The sequence below is a fragment of the Helianthus annuus genome, chromosome 3 (genome assembly GCF_002127325.2).
Source record: "Helianthus annuus cultivar XRQ/B chromosome 3, HanXRQr2.0-SUNRISE, whole genome shotgun sequence".
NCBI lineage: Eukaryota > Viridiplantae > Streptophyta > Magnoliopsida > Asterales > Asteraceae > Helianthus > Helianthus annuus.
Genome location: NC_035435.2, coordinates 73,074,229 through 73,091,563, shown reverse-complemented (window position 1 = coordinate 73,091,563; position 17,335 = coordinate 73,074,229). Strand labels below are relative to the sequence as shown.

The following is a 17,335-nucleotide window of genomic DNA, read 5'->3' as shown; positions in this document are numbered from 1 at the left end:
GTTGAGTTTATTGTTTAACTGCTAGTTCATTGCTGGGGTCTAAGACCATGGGGTACGGTTTAGATAGTCCCTAAAGGGATCATCCGCCACGTAGACGCCAACTCAGCAATGGTGAAGGACCATCCCCTTGGGGACTACCCAAGGGTGTGGAAGACTACCCACATAATACAATATATAATAAAGAGGAGAGAGAGAGAGAGAGAAGTCAGAGGGGAGAGAGAGAGAGGGCCCACCATATTTGCCTCGTCACCTCCGTCATCTGCAAGACGCCGTCGACGCGACGGACCGCCGGGGGCGGTGTGCGACGCTCCGAAACGCCGGAGACGGGGGGAGATGAGCTCCATACCCTTTGGTCTAATCGTTGTATTTGTAGTTTCTTGCTTTAAGTTCAGGTTGTTCTTAAAAGTAAAAACGATTACATTTTCAAATTTCAAGAAAAGTGTTGATATAGGGTTGTATCTAATTAGGCAGGAGGGGTGTTTTAGGGGTTCCTAGGAACCCCCTCTGTTCGGGAAAAAAATGAAAAAAATAGTGGAAACCTTGTATGATTTGGAAAAAAATATTTAGAATTGGTGAAAATCTACCAAAAGGAACCCGGTAAAAAAAGTTACTTAATCCGCCACTGTAATTAGGGCTGTAAACGAACCGAACGTTCAGTGAACAATTCGTGAATCGTTTGACGGGAAGTTCGTTTATGTTCGTTCGATTAGCTTAACGAACGAACATGAACAAAAAATTCCGTTTAGTTTGCTTAGCGAACGGACACGAACACGAACACAGGTTTCGTTCGTTCGACTGCGTTCGTGAACCTCGGTAAATGTTTGTTTATGTTTATCGTTCATTCGTGTTCGTTTGATTATATTAAAAATAATAAATAATAAACCTTTTATTTAAACATATTGAACACTTGAAACCATGTCTTTTTCTAAGTTAGCTAAGATTTGAACACTCGAAGACATTTTGGTATAATTATGTCTAGGTTAGTTAACCTTGATTTATCATTTAGTGGTGTAGTAAACTTCTTGTGTTTTGATTTATCATTTGATGGTTGTAGTTAACTACTTATATCCAATGTTTAAGGATAACAATGTTTTTTATTTTTTATTTTCACGTTAAATTTTCGTTTACATTCGTTGTTATTTGCTTGCGTTCGTTTGTGTTCGAGACAAGTGTTCACGAACTGTTCATGAACAACTGAATTTCGTTAACGAACGAACACGAACATAAACTTATGTTCGGTATGCGTTCTGAACAGTTCGCGAACATGTTAATTTTCTTAACGAATGAACACGAATATGGCATTGTTCGTGTTCATTCGGTTCTTTTACAACCCTATCTAATATTTGGCTTGCAATTTTAATTTTATGCAGGTGAAAGATCTAAGTTGTTTCATACTTTCATTGATTGAAATTATTTACGAAAAAAGGTGGCTTGTAATAGTATAGTATATGAAAACTTTTGACGAACATAATACACAGTACAAGATCGACACAGCAACAACGCAAGTAGCGACAAAACGGTGGAGAAAAATATTATTTAACCCAAACCAGAAAAGAACCCCCCAGAACCCTGAATCTTACCAACAGTAAGATTACAATCGGTACAGAACTATAGCAGATCCTTTGATGATCATCCAATGATGATCATCATCACATATACAACACCGATCTCGTAAATACACACCGAGATCAACAGAAAATACAACTGAAATACAACAAACTAACAAACCCTAACTATAGAGAGAAGGTGAGAGACTGATGATGTGAAAAAGATGACTGCACAGTGATCGTTGCCACTTTTTATACCTGAATCTTTGATAGTTCCACTTAACACCCTCATCCAATCAGCACATGACTAACACAGACCCTTCATTTAATCACAAACGGTCCCTGCAAATATATCATATAACAATACGTACCTCGCACTTTACAATCAACACAAATACAGCCCATTATGTTATAACATGTTACATATGTTACAAATAAATGAATTAACACATATGCATAGTTTTAACACTCCCCCTTCATTTATTTGTTATACAGATCAATTAACCCCAACTCTTTACAAAAGAAATCATGCTGAACAGAATTCAGCCCTTTTGTAAACACATCAGCAAGTTGTTGTTCAGTATCTACCTTCTCAGGTATAATTAAGCCATCAGCAATTTTTTCCCTCAAAAAATGTAAATCCAACTCGAAATGCTTGGTTCTCTCATGAAACACAGGGTTTAATGAAATAGAAATAGCAGACTTACTGTCACAACACAACCTCAAAGGCAATGCACATACAACATTCAATTCACTCAACACATTTTTAATCCACAACAGTTCACAAACAGTGGAACACATCGCACGATACTCAGCCTCAGCTGAAGACCTGGAAACAACACTCTGTTTCTTGCTTTTCCAGGAAACTAATGAATTACCAGAAAAGTACAGAAACCAGTTATTGATTTTCTATTATATATACTTTTAGCCCAGTCAGAATCAGCGTAGCTAACTAAGTCAAAATTGTCACTATCTTTAAAACACAGTCCCTTTCCAGGAGAAAGTTTTAAGTACCTAAGCAATCTTAGTGCAACCTTTAAGTGTAATTCCAATGGTTTATGCATAAATTGACTAAGGTATTGTACAGTATAACTGATATCAGGTCTTGTTAAAGATAGATAAATTAATTTGCCAACAAGTTTTTGATATCCAGAGACGTCACTTAATTCACATTGATTTTTAACATCTTTAGTATTTACTATATGACTCAACTCAACAGGTGTAGACACTGGTTTACAACCTAAATATCCAAATTCATTTAATAACTCGAGGCAATACTTTCTCTGATTTAGACACACACTTTGATTCTCATACAACACTTCTATACCAAGAAAGTACTTTAATATCCCTAAGTCTTTTATTTTAAAACTTTCACTTAAAGTCTGTTTAACTCTACTTATTTCACTTTCATTGTTACCAGTTATAACGATATCATCCACATAAACAAGCAACACAAGAAATACATTTGATTTATCTAAAACAAGCAAGGAATGATCACATAAGCTTTGTTTGAAACCAATATCAACTAGAACCTTAACAAGTTTTTCATTCCACTTTCTAGGAGCCTGTTTTAGGCCATATAGTGACTTGACAAGTTTACACACTTTAGTCTCGCCTTTAGAATAATAGCCTTGCGGAAGTTGCATATATACATCCTCCGTTATAGACCCATAAAGGAAAGCATTATTAATGTCCAGTTGAAACAATTTCCAGTTATTTTTAACAGCCAAACTAATAACAATTCTAACGGTAACCATTTTAACAACCGGAGAGAAGGTTTCACCAAAATCTATGCCTTCCCTCTGATTGTATCCTTTAGCTACCAATCTAGCTTTAAACCTTTCAACCTCACCATTAGACTTATACTTGACTTTATATACCCATTTACATCCTATAGCTTTTCTATCAGCAGGCAAATCACACAAAACCCAAGTTTTATTATTGTGTAATGCTTCCATTTCAGCATTCATGGCTTCAACCCACCTTGGGTCTTTCGAAGCTTCATAGTATGAATTAGGTTCAATAATTTTATTTAAGCTACTCACAAAACTGAAATTTTCAGCAGACAAACAAGAGTAATTAACAACCTTATCTACACCATACTTCACCTTACCATCTAAGACAAAACCATCTAATCTTTTAGGTAAAGTAACAGTTCTGCTGGATTTCCTAACACTTGGAATGTTGCCCTCAGATGGGTTGGTCTCAACATTTGACATCTCACTGTCCTCATCCACACCAGAATTCCCACTACTACTACCTAACTCCCTATCTATAGTTGACACATCTTGATCAACTTGACTAGTAGTGGCAAATGTAGAAGGGTTAACTGGTTGATGATCATCACTAAGATTGTCATGAGCACCAGATACCCTTTCTTCATCATCGGGACTTGGTGAAATATTGGGTGTAAGTGTTTCAAAACAGTCAAAAAAGTTGATATGATTTAATTCATTATTAACATCAGAATTTGTATTATTCCAATCTTTTGTTTTAAAAGGATACACACTTTCAAAAAATTTAACATCCCTTGAAAATAAAACTCTTTTTTCATCAAGGTTCCACAATTTGTAACCTTTCTTAACATTTGAATACCCAATTAAAACACACTTATCAGCATGATAAGCAAACTTATCAGTCTCATTCAAGACCGTACTAAAACACAAACACCCAAAATTTCTAAAATGAGAAGGGTAGGCTTAAAACCAAACACAACTTCATATGGACTTTTACCAACTAACACAGACGAGGGAATCCTGTTAATAATATAAACGGCTGTTAGCACACAGTCGGACCAAAATCTTAAAGGTAAGCCTCCTTGATACATCAAAGCCCTGGCTATGTTAAGTAAATGTCTATGTTTCCTTTCCGCCACACCATTCTGCTGTGGCGTATAAGGACAACTATTCTGATGTAAAATGCCTTTCTCTTTACAAAACATACTCATTTTATTATTAACAAATTCAGTCCCATTATCGCTTCTAAACACCTTTATTTTCGTCTTAAACTGTGTTAATATTAATTCATAGAAACTGATTATATTTTCAAAAACTTCAATTTTTGATTTAAGCAAATAACACCAAACAGTCCTAGAAAAATCATCAACAACAGTGAGGAAATATTTGTAACCTTCATAACTAGCAATTTTATAAGGACCCCAAACATCTAAATGAATTAAGTCACCTAGACTCTTAGACTTATGTTCACTTAAAGGAAATGGTACTCTAACCTGTTTAGCCCTATGACAGACCTCACATGGACCATGTTCAGCAGACTTTATACCAAGACTATTTTTTAACACAGCCAAGACTTGATCAGAAGGATGACCCAATTTACTATGCCACATATCAGACAATACACTACTATTGAAACAAGTATTAAAATTATTACCATTCAAACCTAGAAAGTACAACCCATTTTCCTGCCTACCAGTCACCAGGATTTTCGTTAACTTGGAATCCTGTAAAACACAACTCTCTTCATTAAACAAGACAGTTATACCATTATCTTTTCCTAACTTGTGAACAGACAAGAGATTTACACTGTAATCAGGAACAAAAAAGACATCTTTTATTATAACATTATCTAAAAGTTTTAAATCCCCAATTTTAATCACTTTAACACTTGTACCATTTGGGTGACAAACTTTTAAATCAAATTCAGACATATCTATACAATTAAAGAGATCCTTATCAGTTTTAACCATATGTTGTGTTGCACCAGAATCTACAATCCAATTATAACTACAACAAAATGAATTTACTGCAGAGCAACTAACAAAACAAGACTGACCTCCTACATTTGTCTTTGACTGATCAGACTCAACCTTTCCATCAACAAGACTCAACAGTTTTGATATCTGCTCAGATGTAAAAGGCAAAGAACCACTAGAACCAGATGACCCAACAACAGCATTAGACTTATTAGACACATTATTTTTCACAAACTGTCCTCCTGTCCTTTTCTTCATTCCAGGAGGATAACCAATTTTCTCAAAACACCTATCAATAGTGTGTCCTATCATATTACAGTGAGTACATTTTAAGTTTGGATTAGGTCCTCTAGGAAATTTTCTTTTATTATCAAAAGATTGATTTGGTTTAGACACAAAAGAAACATTATGTCCTTTTGAACTACTACCAACATTCCTATGCGACTCTTCCCTGGATATGATAGAAAAGGCTACTTTAACAGAAGGCAATGGCTCTCTTGTCAACAGATTAGTTCTAACAGGTTGATAAATGTCATCAAGACCCATTAAAAACTGCATTAGTTTTATTAAAGTTGAAAAATCATTATAGTCCTTTGCTGCTTGACAAGAACATTGATGTGTGTAAAATGCAACATATAAATCACATCAATTAAGGCATAAAACTAACCCTTTTTAAGTACTAATGTTGGAAAAAGAGTGTTTTTGTCTTCCTTTTGTATTTTCAGGATGAAATGAGCTCAAAATCACAAAAGAAGCAAAAAGACAACTAATTCTAGCATAAATACAAGAAAAGGAACAAAAGTAGACTGCCCGGACCCTCAACGGCACCTCCCAAGGCAAAGAAGAGAAAACAGAGACTGAACACGCCCCGTGTCCAGCGAACACGGGGGCGTGCCCAGGAAGCAGCAGAAAAGACAAACCAGTAGAAGCTTCCATTGCCCACCACGGGGCCGTGTCCAGCGGGCACGGGGGCGTGGTGAAAGTACAGCAGGCGCATTAATTGTAATTGCGAATTACAATTAATGAAGAGAGAGAATGTCAGACGGGCACGGGGGCGTGTCCAGCGGACACGGGGCCGTGCCCAGCCTTCTGTTCAGCCTATAAATAGGGGTGCTTGGCTTCATTCCATTTCATCCCTTGGCACACCACCTCTCTCACACTTCATCCACCACCCACCACCACCATAACACCATCATCCACCACCATCATCCATTGTCCATCGTAGAGTGTGTGAGTCGTCTCGGGATCCAAGATTGATCGTAAGAGTTCTTGACAATCAAGGCCATGTTTGCCTAAGTCTCTTACATCACTTGGTGAAGACAAGTGTTTAGTATAATACTTTTTATTTTTAATCTTTTGCACTTTTTATTTGGTTTTGTATTAATGACTATAATAACTAGTTACTTATGTTGAAGGTGATCTTTCCTTATCGTTTGTCCGTGGTGTCTTGGCGTTATTTTACTGTCTATATAAAATAAAAGATTTTCACCATTCATATCTCCACGGTCTATATGGAGGTATGTTGGCTACCTGGTCGGGGGTTAAGGAAACGGTTTGGTAAGGGTCTTGCCCTTGTTCAGCGTTTAGAGGTCCTGCTTGGGACCTGGGTCAAATTTAGTAGGATCTCCTTCAATGCCCATAGGTATTGGATGGCGGGGATCCAAACTCTTTGACCCCCTCATAAGTTAACTACTATTAATACTATAACCCGGCTATTTAGGACTCTATCCCTGCTGACTCAGACTACTTAGCCGAGGGTAACGTCACCGCCAAAAGCGGGGCCTACCACAATTTGCATTAATAACTTAATTCATTATCTTTCAATAATCCGACCCTTTAGGATTGTATCCTTGCTGACTCAAACTACTGGGTTGAGGGTAACGTCGCCTTCAAAAGAGGGGCCTACTACAATAACTAAGATAATCTCTTAAACAAGTGCAAAAGTGCGAAAATAATCAAAGGTTATACTAACACACGTGTCGGATCCAAGTGATTCATCTTGTCTATCTGTTTTTATTTTATTTTATTTTTCAGCATTTAGTTAGTTTTTATTTTTCTTAGTTTAAAACATTTTTCTCACTTTTTGATTTGGTTAGACGTTGAGGATAAACCGGTATTAAAAGCTCTTGTGTCCTTGGACGACCTCGGTATCTTACCAACACTATACTACGTCCACGATGGTTGCACTTCCCATATGTGTGTTTAGTGTTAGTAAATATCGTGTTTTATAAATTTAAAACTTGGCTAAAAGTGTAAAAAGGGGCTTAAATATATATCAAAATTATATACACACCAACACGCATCAAACATGAAGGCAAATGAACCATAGCATCAAATTGTTTCCACATTGTTGTCAGCTTGTAATAATACTCAGCAACAGAACTACCATTTTGTGAAACAGAATTTATTTTTTTATACAAATTGTAAACAACAGAGCCATCTACCTTATCATATGTTTCTTTTAAATCAGTCCATACTTCAGAGGCTAATTTAGAAAACACTTGTCCTAAAAATAATTCTTCTGACACAGAATTTAACAACCAAGTAAGTACCACAGAGTTACATCTATCCCATTGACTAGCCAGAACAGGATCATCTTCAGATTTTATACATTTACCATTTATGAATCCATATTTATTTTTAGCCTCCAATGCTAATTTCATAGCACTTGACCATACCGAATAGTTCTCAGTTCCTTTTAGTTTAATACTAACTATAGTCAAAGCACTAGAGTCGCTAGGGTGAAGATATAGAGGGTCTCCTATATCCAATTTACTTATAAGAGTCACAGAAGTACTACCAGTATCACCAGTCACACTTGCAAACAAACAAATAACAACAATTCAAGAATGAACAAATAGACGAAAGAGAGCACTCACAAACAGTGAATACGCAACAACAATAACCAAGGCTAACTGTGTCAGTGTCCAGATTCCTGGTTCATCACTCAATAGGTGCCCGGACAAGTCTTTACACAGTAGCTATACCACAATATAAACCTATACAACTGATAGAAAAACAAACAAATCACAAAAAAAAAAAAATACAACAAGTAATAACAATGCACACAAGACTCGATCAAGTGCCGGTCCGACTAGCCCGGTAAACAAATATGCCTATGACCCACAATATAGTGATGAACAACGAAAGTAAAAAAGAACACAGATTAGAAAGATCTCACAGAAGCGTTTAACTCCCTCCAAGTAGAACTATCTTATAACCTTTTAGGATTATAAAATAGATTCAAGAAGAAAGCGTAATAAACTCTGGTTAGTTTGCCCTGAAACCTTGGGTTTCAGAGACCAACGCAGTCTTCACACCGAACAAGAAGAGATCTTCTTCTCTGCTGTCACAAGCACCCTAGCTAGGGTTTCTACCACACCAGATCTGACAGAAACACACCATATCTACTGCCTGCACACACTCCAAGAAAGGATCAAAACAACTTTATAACAAAATAATCAGACGACAACACAGACAAGACTCAAACTCAAATACAAACAGCGGAAAATCAGATTTAGAAAACCTTTAAGACAAAATCAAGAGCGATTAGCTCTGATACCATGAAAACTTTTGACGAACATAATACACAGTACAAGATCGACACAGCAACAACGCAAGTAGCGACAAAACGGTGGAGAAAAATATTATTTAACCCAAACCAGAAAAGAATCCCCCAGAACCCTGAATCTTACCAACAGTAAGATTACAATCGGTACAGAAATATAGCAGATCCTTTGATGATCATCCAATGATGATCATCATCACATATACAACACCGATCTCGTAAATACACACCGAGATCAACAGAAAATACAACTGAAATACAACAAACTAACAAACCCTAACTATAGAGAGAAGGTGAGAGACTGATGATGTGAAAAAGATGACTGCACAGTGATCGTTACCACTTTTTATACCTGAATCTTTGATAGTTCCACTTAACACCCTCATCCAATCAGCACATGACCAACACAGACCCTTCATTTAATCACAAACGGTCTCTGCAAATATATTATATAACAATACGCACCTCACACTTTACAATCAACACAAATACAGCCCATTATGTTATAACATGTTACATATGTTACAAATAAATGAATTAACACATATGCATAGTTTTAACAGTATAGTAACTAAAATCAATTGGTTATATTCTACATGAACGTACATGGATTATTATAACTCTATTAACTTGTGACATTTTGAAAAAAAAAATGTTTACAAATCTTTAAGCGACGTGAATAAGTTGAACTCTTGCTGGTTGGTTTAATAGTTTTGATTCATGATGGAAGATGAAAATATAGTTTAAGAAGAGGAAATATGTAATTAGTGATTTAATAAGTTCAAAAAGGTAAAATATTTATCACCTATATATTTATTTATTATCTATATATTAAAGACAAATGTCGGTGCCAATTTCATGTTTAGTCCCTCCTGATTTTTCCTCCTTGACCCTTCAGGTTTGTTTATAGTTTGTTTCGCTCCCTCTGCAAGTCTGCATGCTCTAACAAAAGTCAACACTTCACGTCCACTCTTCCTCTCCGGTCTACACTACCCATACCTCTCCTCTCATCCATCGCCACACCTTCTGCACCGACGACACCACCCACCAAGCCACCGTCGTTACCACAACCGATGTCACGTCTTCTTCACCGCCGCTGGAACAATCAAACACATCTTTTTCGGTTTTTCACTATACTACTACAACCCGCGACGATGATGACGTCGTTTACCACCGTCCACGCAGCTGGAGAAGATAATCCGATTCCGGCCGTCGGAGAAGACAAGCAGATTATGGCCGCCGGAGAAGACATTTGTTCGAATCTGGTGAAGTCACCATTACACCTCACTCGATTGATACCTACCGTCACTAACGGAGGATGGCCAATCACCATAGACCACCTCTGGCTTTGTCTCTCTATCATCAATTTTATTTTGTGTGGTGCAAACTAAGGTGTGATTTATGAAAATGCCGACCTCCAGATATAAAAACTTTGTTTTCTTAATAGAAGTTGGATGTATGGTTTCAACAGTATGAATGAAAAGCTCTCGCATCTCAATGCTCTCTATTCAGCCTTTTTTTTATAATTGATACGCTAACAAAAGTCTTATAATTGATATACTAACAAAAGTCTTATAGTGTTTTTAAGGTTTTATGACAGATGAGGCTATAGATACAGAGGGTGCCGTCATCATATAGATCGTGTTACATATGAAATGGTCATACAGTCCGTATGATTTGACAACACCAACTCATACGACCTGTGCAAAACATTAATATACTAACAAAAGTAAGCCTCAATGTTATAGTTTACTTTTTTTAATCATACATCGTGTTCTTTTAAAAGTTAGTCTTATTGTTATTTCCTTTTCTTATGTTTAGTCCCGCATCTTGATTTTTAGAATAGAAAAAAAAAATGATGTTATAGCAAATCCCCGAATACAGAGATGGATTTATCTTTTATTTGTTTTGACGTAAATTTTGTTTAATAACGGGTTTGGTCAAATATAATATGCTTCATTCGAATTGTACGTTTGTTACGCCGCCGCAACGCGCGGCGGGTAAAATTACTCGTTTAAATTAAAATTAGAACATAATGAATAGTAACATTATTAAGGGGATGAGTAAATAGTATCGGGTACCGGTATCGGTATCAAATTTACCAAACTGGGTATATTTTTGGTATCGAATCGGTAGCGACTTTTGACATTTTCGGTATCGGTTTAGCACCGGTATTAACCTATTTTTACCTTCAAATACCGGTACCGTACCAGTACCGAACCGTACCGTGCCATGTATATTCGGTACCGGTACCCACTTTTGGGGATTTTCGGTACCGGTTTGTACCGAGCTCATCAAATCCTGTAGCAACTTAGCACCGTTTAGATTACTTTTCATACACAACCCAATGAATAGTAACATCATCAAGGGGATGAGCAAATGCTATCGGGTACCGGTACCGAACCGTACCATACCAAGTATATTCGGTACCGGTACCCACTTTTGAGGATTTTCGGTAACGGTATTTTCGGTACCGGTTGGTACCGAGCTCATCAAATCCTGTAGCAACGTAGCAACGCAAGTAATTGCACCGTTTAGATTACTTTTCATACACACTGTAAGTAAATTGTGTTTGGTTTAAATAGGGTTTTATATACACAACAACTTATTTTGTTTTATTTTTTTGTCTTTTTTCTATAATGAATTACTTGTAGCATGTAATATTAACTTGGATATTTAGATTATTGATGAGCAAATCATATCAAATCCTGTAATCAAACCGGTATCATATCGGGTACCAAATTTACTATACCAATCATTTTCAGTACCAATTTGGTACCCACCTTTTGGCGTTTTCAGAATCGTTACTTTCAGTTCGACACCGGTCTAGCACCATACCTGTATTTACTGATTTTTACCTTCAAATACCATATCGTATGGTACCGAGCATTTTCGGTGCAGGTACCTAATTTCGATGATTTTTCGGATTGGTACTTTAGGTGCCGTTACAGGTACTAAGCTCATCCATATTTTAACGTGTTAGCACCGTAATAACTAAACTGAAAACAACCGAATTTCCAACGTGTAGGACGTGTGGGTCCTATTATTATATATTAGATTATTTAAGATCGTTTTTTAGGACGAAGTGACTATCCTTACCACATCATTTTTATTTATGTTTTAATATTCGGTATCTGCTTACCGTTACTAACACACGTTTTGCAGACATTAGGTCCCCGCCGCAACGCGCGAGCGAAAAATCAACTCGTAAAAGTAATTTTAATGAAACTAGGAATAAGACCCGCGCGCGTTGCTGCGCGGGTACGTCGCAAAAATCGAATGGATTAGTCTAAACGTTATGTGATGCGTTAATCATATGAAAACGCGTGTTTCGACATTTCCAATTGAACTCAATGTAACCTATATAAGCATTGTGATTGGATCAAAACATAAAGTAAATCAAATTTATGTCGTACAATCATAACGTATTATATGTGACCCGACTCATACATAAAAAACGTAACACATGTAACGGAAAAGTTGACACATATAATTAAAAGAGATTAATTAGAGCTTTTGAAAAAAAAACGAAAAAAAGAAACTTTGATTTGACTCCACTCGATTCGAAACAAATTTTACAAAACATTCATAAAATAAGCACGAAAACATATTATATTTGACCTGACTCGTTTCCCAAAATAGTTTACGTCAAAATATACACCAACTTCAATTTATACCGAAACGTACATAAAAATATGTACCTAAAAATGGGTTTCTTATAGGAAAACGTATTATATTTGACCTAGCTCGTTTTCAGAAAAAAGTTTACGTCAAAACGTAGTGCAAATTGAATTCATACCAACACATACATAAAAAAATATGCACGTAAAAAATAATTTTTTTAAGTAAAGGAGGTATAGGGGTAAACTCGAAACAAATTATTAATAGAAAACTTAATAGGTTAAATACGTTCGTAAAATCTTGCCAAGTAGCACTAATGCCACACCATTGCCAGCAACCACCAACATCAGAAAAGCTTTTAAAAATAAAATAAATAAAAAAGGAATAAATAACATCGAACGAAAAACAGACGTAAGATTGTTGAACCACGCACACCTATTGCGTCATGTTAATGCAAAAGTTAGATGTAATGTAAAACGTAGAAAAGAATAACTAAGTTCATCTGGGACCTCCGCGTTGTGATAAACTTGTCAAACGGAGAAAAATAGACGCGTGGCGACAGGGCCTGTCAAACTAAAATAAATAGACGAAAAAACATTGAACACTCATGCACGTTGCGGCGTGTTGACTCGCAATAAAACGAATAACTCGTGAAAGATAAAAGTATGAGGGACTAAAGTTGAACAGAAAAAAGTGTTTGTGTTAGATTGTAAAAGATGAAAAGTTTTAGGGTTCAAAGTAAAAAAGATTTGAAAGGTTAAAATGTAAAAGATAAAAAACTTATAGTTGTAAGTGAAAAATTAAGTTTTTTTTTTTTTTGGAAACACCCTATGCATATAGTACAATCATATCAAGCAACAACATGTTCCTTATTTATAGTGTGGTAACGTGGTAATGTGGTAATGGGTAAGCCTTAAATTTACCGTTACAAAAAATATACATCTTTCGTGGCCGTAATACCCAATCACCACATACCACGTTGCACATTGTGACACGCCAATCTGACGTGTTGAGATATTATTCGTCCACCTCACTGAAATATTACCAGCTAGCTACTTTATAACCCTACGATCTGCTTCTTTCTCTCTCTGACTGACAGACAGACAGACTTGTATAGTCATGGCGACGCAGAGATTAAACCCTAGCGGCATCGCCTTCATAGCTCTACTGCTGCTTCTATCGCTTGCTTCTGCTAAAGTCTTCTTCGAGGAACGTTTTGACGGTAAGTTCAATTGAACTCTGCTATTCCGTTTTGAATTCAACTTGACTTTGTGTTTGCTGTTTATTTAGATATCCATCCGTGATCTTTTCATATCTGATTAGTTAGGTTATTGATATGTCAATCGAGATTTTGGACATGATGATCTGTGGCAGGCAATTGAGATGAAATGAACTGATTTTTCATCAGTGATCATATCTATACATGATTTGAATGTGTGAAGCTTTCTGTTATGATTTGGTGTTTCCTGTAATGCTTTGACAAATTGTCAGCTTTATCAGGAGAAACCTCATGAATTAATCATATGCAAAACTTAGTGTCCTATTTTTTCTTGGTTTTAAGCTGAGCAAACTTGAAGTATCACTTGTCCAATGTCAATTGTGTTACATTTGTTTTGGTGGTTGCTTTAAACTTATTTGTTTGGTTTCATCAGATGGGTGGGAAAGCCGGTGGGTTAAATCTGACTGGAAGAAAGAGGATAACATGGCTGGAGAATGGAACTACACTTCTGGTAAATGGAATGGAGATGCCAATGACAAAGGTAACCCATCTGTTTTGAAGAATGTTTGTGCAAATTTATAAGTTGCTGACACTTTTTATTTTCTTTTCCTTGAACAATAGGTATACAGACCAGTGAAGACTACAGGTTTTACGCCATATCTGCTGAGTATCCTGAATTCAGCAACAAGGACAAGACACTAGTCTTCCAGTTTTCTGTGAAGCATGAGCAGAAGCTTGATTGTGGTGGTGGCTACATGAAATTACTAAGTGGTGATGTAGATCAGAAGAAATTTGGCGGTGATACTCCATACAGGTAATCTACATATACAACTCTTGCCTTAATCTTTATTTTTTTCATGTTACTGTTTCTTATATTTTAATTGTTAATGTTGATTATAGTATCATGTTTGGACCTGATATCTGTGGTTATGCTACAAAGAAAGTTCATGCAATTCTCACATACAATGGGGAAAACAAATTGATCAAGAAAGATGTTCCTTGTGAGACTGACCAGCTTTCACATGTTTACACTTTCATTCTCCGCCCTGATGCTACCTACACCATCTTAATTGATAATGTAGAGAAGCAGACAGGAAGCTTGTACTCTGACTGGGACCTTCTCCCACCAAAGCAGATAAAGGACCCCGAGGCTAAAAAGGTAAATTTACACATGGGTAGTGTGCCTTTTTTTGTCAATGCTGACTCGTATCGTATTACAAATGTAGCCTGAAGACTGGGACGATAAGGAGTTCATTCCCGATCCTGAAGATAAGAAACCCGAGGTAAGAAAACATTTGATTCTGATTCCCTCTTAAAGATTCATGTGAAATCTAACTCTGGATTGTTATTCTTCTATTAATACTAGGGTTATGATGACATCCCAAAGGAAATTCCTGATCCAGATGCCAAAAAGGTATTCATTTTTCTTTCAAACGCTCTGGTTTGACGGATATGGTGTATCGCTACTGATTAATTTCTGAGTAAAATTTCAGCCAGAAGATTGGGATGACGAGGAAGATGGTGAGTGGACAGTCCCAACTATTCCAAACCCCGAGTACAAGGGTCCGTGGAAAGCAAAGGTTTGTGGATTAAATAATTAACATTTAAATTCCATATTTATAAATGTTACATAAGCATGTTTTCCATTTGACAGAAAATCAAGAACCCGAACTACCAAGGGAAATGGAAGGCGCCCATGATTGACAACCCAGGTTTGTGTCCTGAAGTCTTTACATTATATCTAATCATGTTTATTTAATATCTGCTGGTAGTTTGAAGAATCTTTTCTAAATATAGATTTCAAGGATGACCCGGATCTGTATGTTTTCCCCAAGTTGAAGTATGTTGGCATCGAACTATGGCAGGTAATTATTTGTTGATTGCCATATGTGTTCATCTCTGAGAATGGCATGCTTACGGTTAATTTTCAGGTGAAATCTGGAACTCTGTTTGACAATGTGTTGATATGTGATGATCCGGAATACGCCAAACAAGTGGCAGAAGAAACATGGGGCAAACAAAAAGATGTATGTTTCTTTTCTATATCTATAAACTTACTAATAATTTATATTACCGTTGTCTCTTTCTTATTTCATTTACCTTGTTTTAGGCTGAGAAGGCGGCATTTGAAGAGCTAGAAAAGAAACGAGAAGAAGAGGTACAATGATAATCCATGTTATCAAGCATAGAAAGAAACTTTTGTGGCTAGTGCTATATTTACCAACTATAAAAGTTTCTCCTATATCAAACAACACATGCGTTAATTTTAGTCCGGCAATTATTGATAACCAGTTAGGCATGTAAATCAGCTTGAATCTACAAGGGCCAGCCATTCTAGAAATGTAGGCATATCCAGCACACACCTTTCCTAACGTTAAAGTGCCCCCAAAAGATAGTAGGAACAGATGTTTTTTAAGCACATTGCTGCCCGTCCAGTTAGGTTGCCGTTGTAGGGTCGAAAGTGTGTATTCTTCTTAATGGGATTGTTGTTTTTATGCTATAGTTTTTATTATCCTATTTAATACATTATTAATAATATTATTATTGAAATGTAAAAATATAAATAACTGTTTGACCTGTTTCTCCTTTCAGGAATCAAAGGATGACCCAGCCGATTCTGACGTAAGTGTTGCATTTTTTTTTGGTTTATAATTATCGATGGAAGAATTAAATTTGATAGAAATGTGGTGGTGTGGTTCAGGCTGATGAGGATGAGGGCAATGAGAGTGATGATGCCGGGGCTGAGGAGGATGAGGAAGGAGCAGATGAAAGTGATATCAAGGTAGTAAGAGATTCAGACTTTTATTCTAATTTAAATTTTTAGTTCTTCTTTTAGTTTTTATTTATAAATAAATTTTGTTATATATACAGGATGAACTATAAGGCGGCTGGCAATGGCGGTAATGTGAGCTTTTTAATATAGTTTTGTATTGTTAGGGCTTGGCCTTGGGATAGATATCTTCTTCTTCTTCTTCTTCTTATGTCTTTGTTTTCAATTGCCCTGGGAAGAGTGTTGTTAGAAAGAAAAACGGGAGCATTTGTGTGTGTGTGTTTCAATTAAAGGCCCACTTGACATTCACATAATCATATTCAGTTCTAAGTTCCATCTACTCCAATCTGCTTTTTATGCCCGTATTTTGAAAATCTAATTAGAATTATGTTTTTTTTTCTTCCAAAATTACCTTCTTTATTTCAAAAATCATAAATATTTTGATGTATTTTGTCACTGTAAATAAGGTTTAACGAGTAGACGGATATCCATACTGAATTAACAGAATCAAGATATCTATGGAAGGCTAAAAACATCAACAACATGAGTAAATTACTCCCAAATGATGTTTGAATTCAAGACCAACATGGAAAAAGCGTCAACCAATTAGATTAAGTCTCACGTTAAATTCAATTTCCCCATCAATTAGATTAAGTCTCACGTAAAAAAACTAGCCATGTACAGTGGTGTTGGTGAGTTTAGATAGAGCTTAGGATAGGAGAGGTCAGGGGTTCAATCCTCATGGTGTGCAACGTTAGCCATTCAAAAAAAAAAATGTACAGAGTCGAAATTCAAATTACGATGATAATGGCTCGGTATGGCTAATTCCCGTTCTGTATTTGATTGTAAAATCATGTCCCATGAGCATCGAGTATACGCCCATTTGTTAAAAATATCG

General features: G+C 36.2%; 1 protein-coding gene across 1 annotated transcript; it reads left to right on the top strand.

The window, feature by feature from the left end:
• Positions 1-13,516: 13,516 nt before the first annotated feature.
• On the top strand, positions 13,517-16,777 carry LOC110929296 (calreticulin). Its single transcript, XM_022172427.2, has 14 exons — positions 13,517-13,670; positions 14,101-14,208; positions 14,289-14,481; positions 14,568-14,826; positions 14,894-14,950; positions 15,034-15,081; positions 15,161-15,247; positions 15,322-15,379; positions 15,465-15,532; positions 15,599-15,694; positions 15,778-15,825; positions 16,260-16,289; positions 16,369-16,449; positions 16,539-16,777. The coding sequence occupies exons 1-14, from the start codon at positions 13,568-13,570 to the stop codon at positions 16,548-16,550; spliced, it is 1,248 nt and encodes a 415-aa protein (XP_022028119.1). The 5' UTR covers positions 13,517-13,567; the 3' UTR covers positions 16,551-16,777.
• Positions 16,778-17,335: the final 558 nt, after the last annotated feature.

Excerpts from the sequence above, each read along its gene's own strand:
- LOC110929296 (XM_022172427.2), top strand. The coding sequence starts at position 13,568 with ATGGCGACGCAGAGATTAAACCCTAGCGGCATCGCCTTCATAGCTCTA. Across the intron at positions 14,482-14,567 it reads GGCGGTGATACTCCATACAG|TATCATGTTTGGACCTGATA; the intron begins GTAATCTACATA and ends TGTTGATTATAG. Across the intron at positions 15,380-15,464 it reads GCCCATGATTGACAACCCAG|ATTTCAAGGATGACCCGGAT; the intron begins GTTTGTGTCCTG and ends TTCTAAATATAG.